Below are 18,075 nucleotides of genomic sequence, written 5' to 3' on the forward strand. Positions count from 1 at the left end.
TTCTGGGCTCATGTTTCCCAGAGCCTCCAAGAACCGTAGGAGGAGGGGTGGATTCTGGGACCTACAGTTTCCGCTCAACTAGACCATAGGTTTTCCTCTTTGCTCTGCAAAGGCCAACACACTTTGGGGGGACTACAACACCCAGAATCCCTCAGTCTATGAAATGGGCTTTCCTAGGGCTTAGAAAAGTTACTTTGAGGGGAGGGGGCTTTACAAGTCCCAGAACCACCTGCAGCCTTCCTGAGGAAGGGGATTCTGGGGTTCATTGTCCCCCCCCCACTTAAAAGTAACTCCCCCTCCTTGCTCTGCTTACTTTAGAGGCAACAGCTGCCCCCCTTTTTTGGAACTACAACTCTCAGAACCCCCCTCCATTCAGACTACCTTGGAGCTTGGAAAAGTTACTTTGGAGGGGCTACATTTCCCAGAACCTCCAGGAGCTGCATTCTGGGATTTATAGTCCCCCCTTTTAAAAAGTAACTCTTTCTTTCCATCCCGCTCCAACCCAGCTCTGTCCAAAAAGGAGCCAGACCCCTTTGTCTGGGACTATGACTCCCATAATCCCCCCAAACCTGGCCTTCTGGGGGCTGTAGGGGGACTACAACAATGTTAACTCTTGTGGCCCTTTATGTATAAAAGGGGAAAGAAATGATGACCCGGGGACGGCGACTCAGGCAGCTGGAAAGGCAGCCCTGATTGGGGGCCTTTTAGCCACACGGGAAACTCCGGGCGCCTCCTGATGACGTCACCGCACTCCAAGTGCGATGTACCGGCCCCGTTGCCCCTAGCAACGCGGCTCTCTCCTCTGGGGCGGGGAGAGGGAGAATAAAGCAGCCAAGCAGACTCGCAGGGGGCGTGGCCATGCAAATGAGTCCTCGCTGAGCATGATGGGAAGAGGAAAACTCCCATTTCCCCCTCTTCTCCCAGGAATCAGGCTTGGCTCTTCCTTCCCCAGATGGACTCCCCTTTCCCTTCCAGCCTCGAAGAGAGGAGCACTTTCAGGGCTTCTCCCTCCATTTTGAAAAGAGAATTTGAAAAGAGTAATTTCCCCAAAGGTGGTCCCACCCTCAGAAAACAACAGCCCTGCAAGGCTGGCCCCAAAACCTTACACAACCCAAATTCCCAGCAAAAGCCTGCCTTTGCAGCCTAAGAGCAAAGCCAAGAGGCGAGTCAGAAGGCTTCCCTTACGTTCAATTTAATATACACTTCATAGAATCCTAGAATCAGAGTTGGAAGAGAGCGCAAGGGCCTGCCATGCAGGAACTCCCAATCCAAGCATCCCCAGCAGATGGCCATCCAGCCTCTGCTCAAAGACCTCCAAGGAAGGAGGCGCCACTACACTCCGAAGGTGGATTTAATGCTATCAAAACGTTATCATCATCCTGGCATTTAATACACATGTAAACACTATTTTCAATGCTGATGACGGACGGTGGCCTCAGAACCCCTTCCAAATGCTATCAGGCCCCAACAGCCAGGGCTGCCTCTCTTCCTCCTCCTCCTCCTCACCAAAGACTACTCTGTGAATGCCTCCATTGAAGGGAGGCTTATTATGGAGGGAATATCACTATCTTTGCAGGGAATACTGTTATATCTGGAGCATGTTCAGGGCTTCTAGGCAGCAAAGCCCAGAGAACCCTCTATCTAGCCTTGCTTTCCCTCACAAAGGTTCCGTATCTGCTCTGGAACCTGTTTGACTCCATTCTGGAACCCGGCTGTTGGAGACCAGCGGCTGTTTTCTGTGAGGCTCCTTGGCCTGGACTCAGGACTCAGGCCTCCTCCATTGACCATGCCTGGCTTTAAGCACCGCATGAAAGTGAGTGAGGGCTGAAGGGCAGAGGCCAAGTGGTGGGAGGACAGCCAGGGCGCCCCTTCTTCTTCTCCCCTGGCTCTCCTTCATTGTCTCTCTCCTTTCCTTCCAGGCCATCAAGGAACATTTCAAGCGTCCTACACGGATCAAGCCTGACCCCAAGGGCTGCTTGGAAGTGAGTGAGGGCCGAAGGGCAGAGGCCAAGCGGTGGGGGGACAGCCATGGCCCCCTTCTTCTTCTCCCCTGGCTCTCCTTCATGGTCTCTCTCCTTTGCTTCCAGGCCGCTGGGGAACATATCAAGCCTCCTCCATTGACCAGGCCTAGCTTCAAGGACCGCGTCAAAGTGAGTGAGGGCCGAAGGGAAAGGCCAAGCGGTGGGGAGACAACCATGGTGCCCCTTCTTCTTCTCCCCTGGTTCTCCTTCATCGTCTCTCTACTTTGCTTCCAGGCCGCCGTGAAACCTTTCTGTTTGATGTTCCAATGCGTAAAGCGCCAAAAGGACGAGGACGATTGTCCAGGGTAAGGCCTCGTTTCCTTCCTTGCTGACTTGCTTCCTGTCCTCTTTCTTTCCTTCCTTCCTTGTTCTAACCTTTCTTCCTTCTGGGACATAGTAAAACAAAGGACTGTACTGTATTTGCCCAGAAAGAAAGCATGCCTTCCATAGAGAACCATTACAAAATACTTGGCCATCACAAGTACTCTTCAATGATTCTCTGGGCGGCCAAATATGGTTTCCCTATGGGAAGATATCTCCCAATGACTCCCTATGGGCCAGTATGGTTTCTCTATGGGCAAATATTCCCCAGTGATTCTCTATGGGGCAGAATGGTTTCTCTGTGTGCAAATATTCCCCAGTGATTCTCTATGGGCCAGTATGGTTTCTCTATGGGCAAATATTCCCCAGTGATTCTCTATGGGGCAGAATGGTTTCTCTATGGGCAAATATTCCCCAGTGATTCTCTATGGGCCAGTATGGTTTCTCTATGGGCAAATATTCCCCAGTGATTCTCTATGGGGCAGAATGGTTTCTCTGTGTGCAAATATTCCCCAGTGATTCTCTATGGGCCAGTATGGTTTCTCTATGGGCAAATATTCCCCAGTGATTCTCTATGGGGCAGAATGGTTTCTCTATGGGCAAATATTCCCCAGTGATTCTCTATGGGCCAGTATGGTTTCTCTATGGGCAAATATTCCCCAGTGATTCTCTATGGGGCAGAATGGTTTCTCTGTGTGCAAATATTCCCCAGTGATTCTCTATGGGCCAGAATGGTTTCTCTGTGGGCAAATATTCCCCGGTGATTCTCTATGGGGCAGAATGGTTTCTCTATGGGCAAATATTCCCCAGTGATTCTCTATGGGGCAGAATGGTTTCTCTGTGTGCAAATATTCCCCAGTGATTCTCTATGGGCCAGTATGGTTTCTCTATGGGCAAATATTCCCCAGTGATTCTCTATGGGGCAGAATGGTTTCTCTATGGGCAAATATTCCCCAGTGATTCTCTATGGGGCAGAATGGTTTCTCTGTGTGCAAATATTCCCCAGTGATTCTCTATGGGCCAGTATGGTTTCTCTATGGGCAAATATTCCCCAGTGATTCTCTATGGGGCAGAATGGTTTCTCTATGGGCAAATATTCCCCAGTGATTCTCTATGGGCCAGTATGGTTTCTCTATGGGCAAATATTCCCCAGTGATTCTCTATGGGGCAGAATGGTTTCTCTGTGGGCAAATATTCCCCAGGGATTCTCTATGGGCCAGAATGGTTTCTCTGTGGGCAAATATTCCCCAGGGATTCTCTATGGGCCAGAATGGTTTCTCTATGGGCAAATATTCCCCAGTGATTCTCTATGGGCCAGAATGGTTTCTCTATGGGAAAATATTCCCCAGGGATTCTCTATGGGCCAGAATGGTTTCTCTGTGTGCAAATATTCCCCAGTGATTCTCTATGGGCCAGAATGGTTTCTCTAGGGGCAAATATTCCCCAGTGATTCTCTATGGGCCAGAATGGTTTCTCTGTGGGCAAATATTCCCCAGGGATTCTCTATGGGCCAGAATGGTTTCTCTATGGGCAAATATTCCCCAGTGATTCTCTATGGGCCAGAATGGTTTCTCTGTGGGCAAATATTCCCCAGGGATTCTCTATGGGCCAGAATGGTTTCTCTGTGGGCAAATATTCCCCAGTGATTCTCTATGGGCCAGAATGGTTTCTCTAGGGGCAAATATTCCCCAGGGATTCTCTATGGGGCAGAATGGTTTCTCTAAGGGCAAATATTCCCCAGGGATTCTCTATGGGGCAGAATGGTTTCTCTAGGGGTAAATATTCCCCAGTGAGTCTCTCTGGGCCAGAATGGTTTCTCTAGGGGTAAATATTCCCCAGTGAGTCTCTCTGGGCCAGAATGGTTTCTCTGTGGGCAAACATTCCCCAGGGATTCTCTATGGGCCAGAATGGTTTCTCTAGGGGCAAATATTCCCCAGGGATTCTCTATGGGCCAGAATGGTTTCTCTGTGGGCAAATATTCCCCAGTGATTCTCTATGGGCCAGAATGGTTTCTCTAAGGGCAAATATTCCCCTGTGATTCTCTATGGGCCAGAATGGTTTCTCTAGGGGCAAATATTCCCCAGGGATTCTCTATGGGCCAGAATGGTTTCTCTGTGGGCAAATATTCCCTAGTGATTCTCTATGGGCCAGAATGGTTTCTCTGTGGGCAAATATTCCCCAGGGATTCTCTATGGGCCAGAATGGTTTCTCTGTGGGCAAATATTCCCCAGTGATTCTCTATGGGCCAGAATGGTTTCTCTAGGGGCAAATATTCCCCAGGGATTCTCTATGGGCCAGAATGGTTTCTCTGTGGGCAAATATTCCCCAGTGATTCTCTATGGGCCAGAATGGTTTCTCTAAGGGCAAATATTCCCCTGTGATTCTCTATGGGCCAGAATGGTTTCTCTAGGGGCAAATATTCCCCAGGGATTCTCTATGGGCCAGAATGGTTTCTCTGTGGGCAAATATTCCCCAGGGATTCTCTATGGGCCAGAATGGTTTCTCTGTGGGCAAATATTCCCCAGTGATTCTCTATGGGCCAGAATGGTTTCTCTAGGGGCAAATATTCCCCAGGGATTCTCTATGGGCCAGAATGGTTTCTCTGTGGGCAAATATTCCCCAGGGATTCTCTATGGGCCAGAATGGTTTCTCTGTGGGCAAATATTCCCCTGTGATTCTCTATGGGCCAGAATGGTTTCTGTAGGGGCAAATATTCCCCAGGGATTCTCTATGGGCCAGAATGGTTTCTCTGTGGGCAAATATTCCCCTGTGATTCTCTATGGGCCAGAATGGTTTCTCTAGGGGCAAATATTCCCCAGGGATTCTCTATGGGCCAGAATGGTTTCTCTGTGGGCAAATATTCCCCAGGGATTCTCTATGGGCCAGAATGGTTTCTCTGTGGGCAAATATTCCCCTGTGATTCTCTATGGGCCAGAATGGTTTCTCTAGGGGCAAATATTCCCCAGGGATTCTCTATGGGCCAGAATGGTTTCTCTAGGGGCAAATATTCCCCAGGGATTCTCTATGGGCCAGAATGGTTTCTCTGTGGGCAAATATTCCCCAGTGATTCTCTATGGGCCAGAATGGTTTCTGTAGGGGCAAATATTCCCCAGGGATTCTCTATGGGCCAGAATGGTTTCTCTGTGGGCAAATATTCCCCAGGGATTCTCTATGGGCCAGAATGGTTTCTCTGTGGGCAAATATTCCCCAGGGATTCTCTATGGGCCAGAATGGTTTCTCTGTGGGCAAATATTCCCCAGGGATTCTCTATGGGCCAGAATGGTTTCTCTGTGGGCAAATATTCCCCAGGGATTCTCTATGGGCCAGAATGGTTTCTCTGTGGGCAAATATTCCCCAGTGAGTCTCTCTGGGCCAGAATGGTTTCTCTGTGGGCAAATATTCCCCAGGGATTCTCTATGGGCCAGAATGGTTTCTCTAGGGGCAAATATTCCCCAGGGATTCTCTATGGGCCAGAATGGTTTCTCTGTGGGCAAATATTCCCCAGGGATTCTCTATGGGCCAGAATGGTTTCTCTGTGGGCAAATATTCCCCAGTGATTCTCTATGGGCCAGAATGGTTTCTCTGTGGGCAAATATTCCCCAGGGATTCTCTATGGGCCAGAATGGTTTCTCTGTGGGCAAATATTCCCCAGGGATTCTCTATGGGCCAGAATGGTTTCTCTGTGGGCAAATATTCCCCTGTGATTCTCTATGGGCCAGAATGGTTTCTCTAGGGGCAAATATTCCCCAGGGATTCTCTATGGGCCAGAATGGTTTCTCTAGGGGCAAATATTCCCCAGGGATTCTCTATGGGCCAGAATGGTTTCTCTGTGGGCAAATATTCCCCAGTGATTCTCTATGGGCCAGAATGGTTTCTGTAGGGGCAAATATTCCCCAGGGATTCTCTATGGGCCAGAATGGTTTCTCTGTGGGCAAATATTCCCCAGGGATTCTCTATGGGCCAGAATGGTTTCTCTGTGGGCAAATATTCCCCAGGGATTCTCTATGGGCCAGAATGGTTTCTCTGTGGGCAAATATTCCCCAGGGATTCTCTATGGGCCAGAATGGTTTCTCTGTGGGCAAATATTCCCCAGGGATTCTCTATGGGCCAGAATGGTTTCTCTGTGGGCAAATATTCCCCAGTGAGTCTCTCTGGGCCAGAATGGTTTCTCTGTGGGCAAATATTCCCCAGGGATTCTCTATGGGCCAGAATGGTTTCTCTAGGGGCAAATATTCCCCAGGGATTCTCTATGGGCCAGAATGGTTTCTCTGTGGGCAAATATTCCCCAGGGATTCTCTATGGGCCAGAATGGTTTCTCTGTGGGCAAATATTCCCCAGTGATTCTCTATGGGCCAGAATGGTTTCTCTGTGGGCAAATATTCCCCAGGGATTCTCTATGGGCCAGAATGGTTTCTCTGTGGGCAAATATTCCCCAGTGATTCTCTATGGGCCAGAATGGTTTCTGTAGGGGCAAATATTCCCCAGGGATTCTCTATGGGCCAGAATGGTTTCTCTGTGGGCAAATATTCCCCAGGGATTCTCTATGGGCCAGAATGGTTTCTCTGTGGGCAAATATTCCCCAGTGATTCTCTATGGGCCAGAATGGTTTCTCTAAGGGCAAATATTCCCCAGGGATTCTCTATGGGCCAGAATGGTTTCTCTGTGGGCAAATATTCCCCAGGGATTCTCTATGGGCCAGAATGGTTTCTCTAGGGGCAAATATTCCCCAGGGATTCTCTATGGGCCAGAATGGTTTCTCTAGGGGCAAATATTCCCCAGGGATTCTCTATGGGCCAGAATGGTTTCTCTGTGGGCAAATATTCCCCAGTGATTCTCTATGGGCCAGAATGGTTTCTCTAAGGGCAAATATTCCCCAGGGATTCTCTATGGGCCAGAATGGTTTCTCTGTGGGCAAATATTCCCCAGGGATTCTCTATGGGCCAGAATGGTTTCTCTAGGGGCAAATATTCCCCAGGGATTCTCTATGGGCCAGAATGGTTTCTCTAGGGGCAAATATTCCCCAGGGATTCTCTATGGGCCAGAATGGTTTCTCTGTGGGCAAATATTCCCCAGGGATTCTCTATGGGCCAGAATGGTTTCTCTAAGGGCAAATATTCCCCAGGGATTCTCTATGGGGCAGAATGGTTTCTCTAGGGGTAAATATTCCCCAGTGAGTCTCTCTGGGCCAGAATGGTTTCTCTAGGGGTAAATATTCCCCAGTGAGTCTCTCTGGGCCAGAATGGTTTCTCTGTGGGCAAATATTCCCCAGGGATTCTCTATGGGCCAGAATGGTTTCTCTAGGGGCAAATATTCCCCAGGGATTCTCTATGGGCCAGAATGGTTTCTCTGTGGGCAAATATTCCCCAGTGATTCTCTATGGGCCAGAATGGTTTCTCTAAGGGCAAATATTCCCCTGTGATTCTCTATGGGCCCGAATGGTTTCTCTAGGGGCAAATATTCCCCAGGGATTCTCTATGGGCCAGAATGGTTTCTCTGTGGGCAAATATTCCCTAGTGATTCTCTATGGGCCAGAATGGTTTCTCTGTGGGCAAATATTCCCCAGGGATTCTCTATGGGCCAGAATGCTTTCTCTGTGGGCAAATATTCCCCAGTGATTCTCTATGGGCCAGAATGGTTTCTCTAGGGGCAAATATTCCCCAGGGAATCTCTATGGGCCAGAATGGTTTCTCTGTGGGCAAATATTCCCCAGTGATTCTCTATGGGCCAGAATGGTTTCTCTAAGGGCAAATATTCCCCTGTGATTCTCTATGGGCCAGAATGGTTTCTCTAGGGGCAAATATTCCCCAGGGATTCTCTATGGGCCAGAATGGTTTCTCTGTGGGCAAATATTCCCCAGGGATTCTCTATGGGCCAGAATGGTTTCTCTGTGGGCAAATATTCCCCAGTGATTCTCTATGGGCCAGAATGGTTTCTCTAGGGGCAAATATTCCCCAGGGATTCTCTATGGGCCAGAATGGTTTCTCTGTGGGCAAATATTCCCCAGGGATTCTCTATGGGCCAGAATGGTTTCTCTGTGGGCAAATATTCCCCTGTGATTCTCTATGGGCCAGAATGGTTTCTCTGAGGGCAAATATTCCCCAGGGATTCTCTATGGGCCAGAATGGTTTCTCTGTGGGCAAATATTCCCCAGTGATTCTCTATGGGCCAGAATGGTTTCTGTAGGGGCAAATATTCCCCAGGGATTCTCTATGGGCCAGAATGGTTTCTCTGTGGGCAAATATTCCCCAGGGATTCTCTATGGGCCAGAATGGTTTCTCTGTGGGCAAATATTCCCCAGGGATTCTCTATGGGCCAGAATGGTTTCTCTGTGGGCAAATATTCCCCAGGGATTCTCTATGGGCCAGAATGGTTTCTCTGTGGGCAAATATTCCCCAGGGATTCTCTATGGGCCAGAATGGTTTCTCTAGGGGCAAATATTCCCCAGACATTCTCTATGGGCCAGAATGGTTTCTCTGTGGGCAAATATTCCCCAGGGATTCTCTATGGGCCAGAATGGTTTCTCTGTGGGCAAATATTCCCCAGTGATTCTCTATGGGCCAGAATGGTTTCTCTGTGGGCAAATATTCCCCAGGGATTCTCTATGGGCCAGAATGGTTTCTCTGTGGGCAAATATTCCCCAGTGATTCTCTATGGGCCAGAATGGTTTCTGTAGGGGCAAATATTCCCCAGGGATTCTCTATGGGCCAGAATGGTTTCTCTGTGGGCAAATATTCCCCAGGGATTCTCTATGGGCCAGAATGGTTTCTCTGTGGGCAAATATTCCCCAGTGATTCTCTATGGGCCAGAATGGTTTCTCTAAGGGCAAATATTCCCCAGGGATTCTCTATGGGCCAGAATGGTTTCTCTGTGGGCAAATATTCCCCAGTGATTCTCTATGGGCCAGAATGGTTTCTCTGTGGGCAAATATTCCCCAGGGATTCTCTATGGGCCAGAATGGTTTCTCTAGGGGCAAATATTCCCCAGTGATTCTCTATGGGCCAGAATGGTTTCTGTAGGGGCAAATATTCCCCAGGGATTCTCTATGGGCCAGAATGGTTTCTCTGTGGGCAAATATTCCCCAGTGATTCTCTATGGGCCAGAATGGTTTCTCTGTGGGCAAATATTCCCCAGGGATTCTCTATGGGCCAGAATGGTTTCTCTAGGGGCAAATATTCCCCAGGGATTCTCTATGGGCCAGAATGGTTTCTCTGTGGGCAAATATTCCCCAGGGATTCTCTATGGGCCAGAATGGTTTCTCTAGGGGCAAATATTCCCCAGGGATTCTCTATGGGCCAGAATGGTTTCTCTAGGGGCAAATATTCCCCAGGGATTCTCTATGGGCCAGAATGGTTTCTCTGTGGGCAAATATTCCCCAGGGATTCTCTATGGGCCAGAATGGTTTCTCTAGGGGCAAATATTCCCCAGGGATTCTCTATGGGCCAGAATGGTTTCTCTGTGGGCAAATATTCCCCAGTGATTCTCTATGGGCCAGAATGGTTTCTCTGAGGGCAAATATTCCCCAGTGATTCTCTATGGGCCAGAATGGTTTCTCTGTGGGCAAATATTCGCCAGAGATTCTCTATGGGCCAGAATGGTTTCTCTGTGGGCAAATATTCCCCAGGGATTCTCTATGGGCCAGAATGGTTTCTCTAGGGGCAAATATTCCCCAGTGATTCTCTATGGGCCAGAATGGTTTCTCTGTGGCCAAATATTCCCCAGTGATTCTCTATGGGCCAGAATGGTTTCTCTAGGGGCAAATATTCCCCAGTGGTTCTCTATGGGCAAGAATGGTTTCTCTATGGGCAAATATTCCCCAGTGGTTCTCTATGGGCAAGAATGGTTTCTCTAGGGGCAAATATTCCCCAGGGATTCTCTATGAGCCAGAATGGTTTCTCTAGGGGCAAATATTCCCCAGTGGTTCTCTATGGGCAAGAATGGTTTCTCTAGGGGCAAATATTCCCCAGTGAGTCTCTCTGGGCCAGAATGGTTTCTCTGTGGGCAACTATTCCCCTGTGATTCTCTATGGGCCAGAATGGTTTCTCTGTGGGCAAATATTCCCCAGTGATTCTATATGGGCCAGAATGGTTTCTCTAGTGGCAAATATTCCCCAGTGATCCTCTATGGGCCAGAATGGTTTCTCTGTGGGCAAATATTCCCTAGTGATTCTCTATGGGCCAGAATGGTTTCTCTAGGGGCAAATATTCCCCAGTGATTCTCTATGGGCCAGAATGGTTTCTCTAGGGGCAAATATTCCCCAGTGATTCTCTATGGGCCAGAATGGTTTCTCTGTGGGCAAATATTCCCTAGTGATTCTCTATGGGCCAGAATGGTTTCTCTAGGGGCAAATATTCCCCAGTGATTCTCTATGGGCCAGAATGGTTTCTCTGTGGGCAAATATTCCCCAGTGATTCTCTATGGGCCAGAATGGTTTCTCTGTGGGCAAATATTCCCTAGTGATTCTCTATGGGCCAGAATGGTTTCTCTAGGGGCAAATATTCCCCAGTGATTCTCTATGGGCCAGAATGGTTTCTCTGTGGGCAAATATTCCCCAGGGATTCTCTATGGGCCAGAATGGTTTCTGTAGGGGCAAATATTCCCCAGTGATTCTCTATGGGCCAGAATGGTTTCTCTAGGGGCAAATATTCCCCAGTGATTCTCTATGGGCCAGAATGGTTTCTCTGTGGGCAAATATTCCCTAGTGATTCTCTATGGGCCAGAATGGTTTCTCTAGGGGCAAATATTCCCCAGTGATTCTCTATGGGCCAGAATGGTTTCTCTGTGGGCAAATATTCCCCAGTGATTCTCTATGGGCCAGAATGGTTTCTCTGTGGGCAAATATTCCCTAGTGATTCTCTATGGGCCAGAATGGTTTCTCTAGGGGCAAATATTCCCCAGTGATTCTCTATGGGCCAGAATGGTTTCTCTGTGGGCAAATATTCCCCAGGGATTCTCTATGGGCCAGAATGGTTTCTGTAGGGGCAAATATTCCCCAGTGAGTCTCTATGGGCCAGAATGGTTTCTCTAGGGGCAAATATTCCCCAGTGATTCTCTATGGGCCAGAATGGTTTCTCTGTGGGCAAATATTCCCTAGTGATTCTCTATGGGCCAGAATGGTTTCTCTAGGGGCAAATATTCCCCAGTGATTCTCTATGGGCCAGAATGGTTTCTCTGTGGGCAAATATTCCCCAGTGATTCTCTATGGGCCAGAATGGTTTCTCTGTGGGCAAATATTCCCTAGTGATTCTCTATGGGCCAGAATGGTTTCTCTAGGGGCAAATATTCCCCAGTGATTCTCTATGGGCCAGAATGGTTTCTGTAGGGGCAAATATTCCCCAGTGAGTCTCTATGGGCCAGAATGGTTTCTCTAGGGGCAAATATTCCCCAGTGATTCTCTATGGGCCAGAATGGTTTCTCTAGGGGTAAATATTCCCCAGTGAGTCTCTATGGGCCAGAATGGTTTCTCTAGGGGCAAATATTCCCCAGTGATTCTCTATGGGCCAGAATGGTTTCTGTAGGGGCAAATATTCCCCAGTGATTCTCTATGGGCCAGAATGGTTTCTCTGTGGGCAAATATTCCCCAGTGATTCTATATGGGCCAGAATGGTTTCTCTATGGGCAAATATTCCCCAGGGATTCTCTATGGGCCAGAATGGTTTCTCTAGGGGCAAATATTCCCCAGTGGTTCTCTATGGGCCAGAATGGTTTCTCTAGGGGCAAATATTCCCCAGTGAGTCTCTATGGGCCAGAATGGTTTCTCTAGGGGCAAATATTCCCCAGTGAGACTCTATGGGCCAGAATGATTTCTCTACGGGCAAATATTCCCCAGTGGTTCTCTATGGGCCAGAATGGTTTCTCTAGGGGCAAATATTCCCCAGGGATTCTCTATGGGCCAGAATGGTTTCTCTGTGGGCAAATATTCCCCAGTGATTCTCTATGGGCCAGAATGGTTTCTCTAGGGGCAAATATTCCCCAGGGATTCTCTATGGGCCAGAATGGTTTCTCTGTGGGCAAATATTCCCCAGTGAGTCTCTATGGGCCAGAATGGTTTCTCTAGGGGCAAATATTCCCCAGTGAGTCTCTATGGGCCAGAATGGTTTCTCTGTGGGCAAATATTCCCCAGGGATTCTCTATGGGCCAGAATGGTTTCTCTGTGGGCAAATATTCCCCAGTGATTCTCTATGGGCCAGAATGGTTTCTCTGAGGGCAAATATTCCCCAGGGATTCTCTATGGGCCAGAATGGTTTCTCTGTGGGCAAATATTCCCCAGGGATTCTCTATGGGCCAGAATGGTTTCTCTAGGGGCAAATATTCCCCAGGGATTCTCTATGGGCCAGAATGGTTTCTCTAGGGGCAAATATTCCCCAGGGATTCTCTATGGGCCAGAATGGTTTCTCTGTGGGCAAATATTCCCCAGGGATTCTCTATGGGCCAGAATGGTTTCTCTAGGGGCAAATATTCCCCAGGGATTCTCTATGGGCCAGAATGGTTTCTCTGTGGGCAAATATTCCCCAGTGATTCTCTATGGGCCAGAATGGTTTCTCTGAGGGCAAATATTCCCCAGTGATTCTCTATGGGCCAGAATGGTTTCTCTGTGGGCAAATATTCCCCAGAGATTCTCTATGGGCCAGAATGGTTTCTCTGTGGGCAAATATTCCCCAGTGATTCTCTATGGGCCAGAATGGTTTCTCTGAGGGCAAATATTCCCCAGTGATTCTCTATGGGCCAGAATGGTTTCTCTGTGGGCAAATATTCCCCAGGGATTCTCTATGGGCCAGAATGGTTTCTCTAGGGGCAAATATTCCCCAGGGATTCTCTATGGGCCAGAATGGTTTCTCTGTGGGCAAATATTCCCCAGGGATTCTCTATGGGCCAGAATGGTTTCTCTAGGGGCAAATATTCCCCAGGGATTCTCTATGGGCCAGAATGGTTTCTCTAGGGGCAAATATTCCCCAGGGATTCTCTATGGGCCAGAATGGTTTCTCTGTGGCGAAATATTCCCCAGTGATTCTCTATGGGCCAGAATGGTTTCTCTAGGGGCAAATATTCCCCAGTGGTTCTCTATGGGCAAGAATGGTTTCTCTATGGGCAAATATTCCCCAGTGATTCTCTATGGGCAAGAATGGTTTCTCTAGGGGCAAATATTCCCCAGTGGTTCTCTATGGGCAAGAATGGTTTCTCTAGGGGCAAATATTCCCCAGTGAGTCTCTCTGGGCCAGAATGGTTTCTCTGTGGGCAACTATTCCCCAGTGAGTCTCTATGGGCCAGAATGGTTTCTCTAGTGGCAAATATTCCCCAGTGATCCTCTATGGGCCAGAATGGTTTCTCTGTGGGCAAATATTCCCTAGTGATTCTCTATGGGCCAGAATGGTTTCTCTAGGGGCAAATATTCCCCAGTGATTCTCTATGGGCCAGAATGGTTTCTCTAGGGGCAAATATTCCCCAGTGATTCTCTATGGGCCAGAATGGTTTCTCTGTGGGCAAATATTCCCCAGTGATTCTCTATGGGCCAGAATGGTTTCTCTGTGGGCAAATATTCCCCAGGGATTCTCTATGGGCCAGAATGGTTTCTCTGTGGGCAAATATTCCCCAGTGATTCTCTATGGGCCAGAATGGTTTCTCTAAGGGCAAATATTCCCCAGGGATTCTCTATGGGCCAGAATGGTTTCTCTGTGGGCAAATATTCCCCAGGGATTCTCTATGGGCCAGAATGGTTTCTCTAGGGGCAAATATTCCCCAGGGATTCTCTATGGGCCAGAATGGTTTCTCTAGGGGCAAATATTCCCCAGGGATTCTCTATGGGCCAGAATGGTTTCTCTGTGGGCAAATATTCCCCAGGGATTCTCTATGGGCCAGAATGGTTTCTCTAGGGGCAAATATTCCCCAGGGATTCTCTATGGGCCAGAATGGTTTCTCTGTGGGCAAATATTCCCCAGTGATTCTCTATGGGCCAGAATGGTTTCTCTGAGGGCAAATATTCCCCAGTGATTCTCTATGGGCCAGAATGGTTTCTCTGTGGGCAAATATTCGCCAGAGATTCTCTATGGGCCAGAATGGTTTCTCTGTGGGCAAATATTCCCCAGGGATTCTCTATGGGCCAGAATGGTTTCTCTAGGGGCAAATATTCCCCAGTGATTCTCTATGGGCCAGAATGGTTTCTCTGTGGCCAAATATTCCCCAGTGATTCTCTATGGGCCAGAATGGTTTCTCTAGGGGCAAATATTCCCCAGTGGTTCTCTATGGGCAAGAATGGTTTCTCTATGGGCAAATATTCCCCAGTGGTTCTCTATGGGCAAGAATGGTTTCTCTAGGGGCAAATATTCCCCAGGGATTCTCTATGAGCCAGAATGGTTTCTCTAGGGGCAAATATTCCCCAGTGGTTCTCTATGGGCAAGAATGGTTTCTCTAGGGGCAAATATTCCCCAGTGAGTCTCTCTGGGCCAGAATGGTTTCTCTGTGGGCAACTATTCCCCTGTGATTCTCTATGGGCCAGAATGGTTTCTCTGTGGGCAAATATTCCCCAGTGATTCTATATGGGCCAGAATGGTTTCTCTAGTGGCAAATATTCCCCAGTGATCCTCTATGGGCCAGAATGGTTTCTCTGTGGGCAAATATTCCCTAGTGATTCTCTATGGGCCAGAATGGTTTCTCTAGGGGCAAATATTCCCCAGTGATTCTCTATGGGCCAGAATGGTTTCTCTAGGGGCAAATATTCCCCAGTGATTCTCTATGGGCCAGAATGGTTTCTCTGTGGGCAAATATTCCCTAGTGATTCTCTATGGGCCAGAATGGTTTCTCTAGGGGCAAATATTCCCCAGTGATTCTCTATGGGCCAGAATGGTTTCTCTGTGGGCAAATATTCCCCAGTGATTCTCTATGGGCCAGAATGGTTTCTCTGTGGGCAAATATTCCCTAGTGATTCTCTATGGGCCAGAATGGTTTCTCTAGGGGCAAATATTCCCCAGTGATTCTCTATGGGCCAGAATGGTTTCTCTGTGGGCAAATATTCCCCAGGGATTCTCTATGGGCCAGAATGGTTTCTGTAGGGGCAAATATTCCCCAGTGATTCTCTATGGGCCAGAATGGTTTCTCTAGGGGCAAATATTCCCCAGTGATTCTCTATGGGCCAGAATGGTTTCTCTGTGGGCAAATATTCCCTAGTGATTCTCTATGGGCCAGAATGGTTTCTCTAGGGGCAAATATTCCCCAGTGATTCTCTATGGGCCAGAATGGTTTCTCTGTGGGCAAATATTCCCCAGTGATTCTCTATGGGCCAGAATGGTTTCTCTGTGGGCAAATATTCCCTAGTGATTCTCTATGGGCCAGAATGGTTTCTCTAGGGGCAAATATTCCCCAGTGATTCTCTATGGGCCAGAATGGTTTCTCTGTGGGCAAATATTCCCCAGGGATTCTCTATGGGCCAGAATGGTTTCTGTAGGGGCAAATATTCCCCAGTGAGTCTCTATGGGCCAGAATGGTTTCTCTAGGGGCAAATATTCCCCAGTGATTCTCTATGGGCCAGAATGGTTTCTCTGTGGGCAAATATTCCCTAGTGATTCTCTATGGGCCAGAATGGTTTCTCTAGGGGCAAATATTCCCCAGTGATTCTCTATGGGCCAGAATGGTTTCTCTGTGGGCAAATATTCCCCAGTGATTCTCTATGGGCCAGAATGGTTTCTCTGTGGGCAAATATTCCCTAGTGATTCTCTATGGGCCAGAATGGTTTCTCTAGGGGCAAATATTCCCCAGTGATTCTCTATGGGCCAGAATGGTTTCTCTGTGGGCAAATATTCCCCAGGGATTCTCTATGGGCCAGAATGGTTTCTGTAGGGGCAAATATTCCCCAGTGAGTCTCTATGGGCCAGAATGGTTTCTCTAGGGGCAAATATTCCCCAGTGATTCTCTATGGGCCAGAATGGTTTCTCTAGGGGTAAATATTCCCCAGTGAGTCTCTATGGGCCAGAATGGTTTCTCTAGGGGCAAATATTCCCCAGTGATTCTCTATGGGCCAGAATGGTTTCTGTAGGGGCAAATATTCCCCAGTGATTCTCTATGGGCCAGAATGGTTTCTCTGTGGGCAAATATTCCCCAGTGATTCTATATGGGCCAGAATGGTTTCTCTATGGGCAAATATTCCCCAGGGATTCTCTATGGGCCAGAATGGTTTCTCTAGGGGCAAATATTCCCCAGTGGTTCTCTATGGGCCAGAATGGTTTCTCTAGGGGCAAATATTCCCCAGTGAGTCTCTATGGGCCAGAATGGTTTCTCTAGGGGCAAATATTCCCCAGTGAGACTCTATGGGCCAGAATGATTTCTCTACGGGCAAATATTCCCCAGTGGTTCTCTATGGGCCAGAATGGTTTCTCTAGGGGCAAATATTCCCCAGGGATTCTCTATGGGCCAGAATGGTTTCTCTGTGGGCAAATATTCCCCAGTGATTCTCTATGGGCCAGAATGGTTTCACTAGGGGCAAATATTCCCCAGGGATTCTCTATGGGCCAGAATGGTTTCTCTGTGGGCAAATATTCCCCAGTGAGTCTCTATGGGCCAGAATGGTTTCTCTAGGGGCAAATATTCCCCAGTGAGTCTCTATGGGCCAGAATGGTTTCTCTGTGGGCAAATATTCCCCAGGGATTCTCTATGGGCCAGAATGGTTTCTCTGTGGGCAAATATTCCCCAGTGATTCTCTATGGGCCAGAATGGTTTCTCTGAGGGCAAATATTCCCCAGGGATTCTCTATGGGCCAGAATGGTTTCTCTGTGGGCAAATATTCCCCAGGGATTCTCTATGGGCCAGAATGGTTTCTCTAGGGGAAAATATTCCCCAGGGATTCTCTATGGGCCAGAATGGTTTCTCTAGGGGCAAATATTCCCCAGGGATTCTCTATGGGCCAGAATGGTTTCTCTGTGGGCAAATATTCCCCAGGGATTCTCTATGGGCCAGAATGGTTTCTCTAGGGGCAAATATTCCCCAGGGATTCTCTATGGGCCAGAATGGTTTCTCTGTGGGCAAATATTCCCCAGTGATTCTCTATGGGCCAGAATGGTTTCTCTGAGGGCAAATATTCCCCAGTGATTCTCTATGGGCCAGAATGGTTTCTCTGTGGGCAAATATTCCCCAGAGATTCTCTATGGGCCAGAATGGTTTCTCTGTGGGCAAATATTCCCCAGTGATTCTCTATGGGCCAGAATGGTTTCTCTGAGGGCAAATATTCCCCAGTGATTCTCTATGGGCCAGAATGGTTTCTCTGTGGGCAAATATTCCCCAGGGATTCTCTATGGGCCAGAATGGTTTCTCTAGGGGCAAATATTCCCCAGGGATTCTCTATGGGCCAGAATGGTTTCTCTGTGGGCAAATATTCCCTAGTGATTCTCTATGGGCCAGAATGGTTTCTCTAGGGGCAAATATTCCCCAGGGATTCTCTATGGGCCAGAATGGTTTCTCTAGGGGCAAATATTCCCCAGGGATTCTCTATGGGCCAGAATGGTTTCTCTAGGGGCAAATATTCCCCAGGGATTCTCTATGGGCCAGAATGGTTTCTCTAGGGGCAAATATTCCCCAGGGATTCTCTATGGGCCAGAATGGTTTCTCTAGGGGCAAATATTCCCCAGGGATTCTCTATGGGCCAGAATGGTTTCTCTGTGGCCAAATATTCCCCAGTGATTCTCTATGGGCCAGAATGGTTTCTCTAGGGGCAAATATTCCCCAGTGGTTCTCTATGGGCAAGAATGGTTTC

At 48.3% G+C, this 18,075-nt stretch overlaps 1 protein-coding gene across 1 annotated transcript in view; it reads left to right on the forward strand.

Annotated features, from left to right (window-relative positions):
- Window positions 1-1,744: 1,744 nt before the first annotated feature.
- Window positions 1,745-18,075, forward strand: part of LOC149274953 (uncharacterized) — a 64,609-nt gene continuing 48,278 nt past the window's right edge. Inside the window, exons 1-4 of the mRNA XM_089505064.1 lie at window positions 1,745-1,813; window positions 1,920-1,982; window positions 2,088-2,150; window positions 2,256-2,326. Coding sequence (XP_089361190.1) covers window positions 1,787-1,813; window positions 1,920-1,982; window positions 2,088-2,150; window positions 2,256-2,326 — 224 coding nt within the window. The 5' untranslated portion in view covers window positions 1,745-1,786. The remainder of the gene's footprint in view (window positions 1,814-1,919; window positions 1,983-2,087; window positions 2,151-2,255; window positions 2,327-18,075) is intronic.

Source organism: Sceloporus occidentalis, unplaced genomic scaffold, assembly GCF_023333645.1.
Source record: "Sceloporus occidentalis isolate IW3139 unplaced genomic scaffold, rSceOcc1.0.p SCAF_307, whole genome shotgun sequence".
Classification (NCBI taxonomy): Eukaryota; Metazoa; Chordata; class Lepidosauria; order Squamata; family Phrynosomatidae; genus Sceloporus; species Sceloporus occidentalis.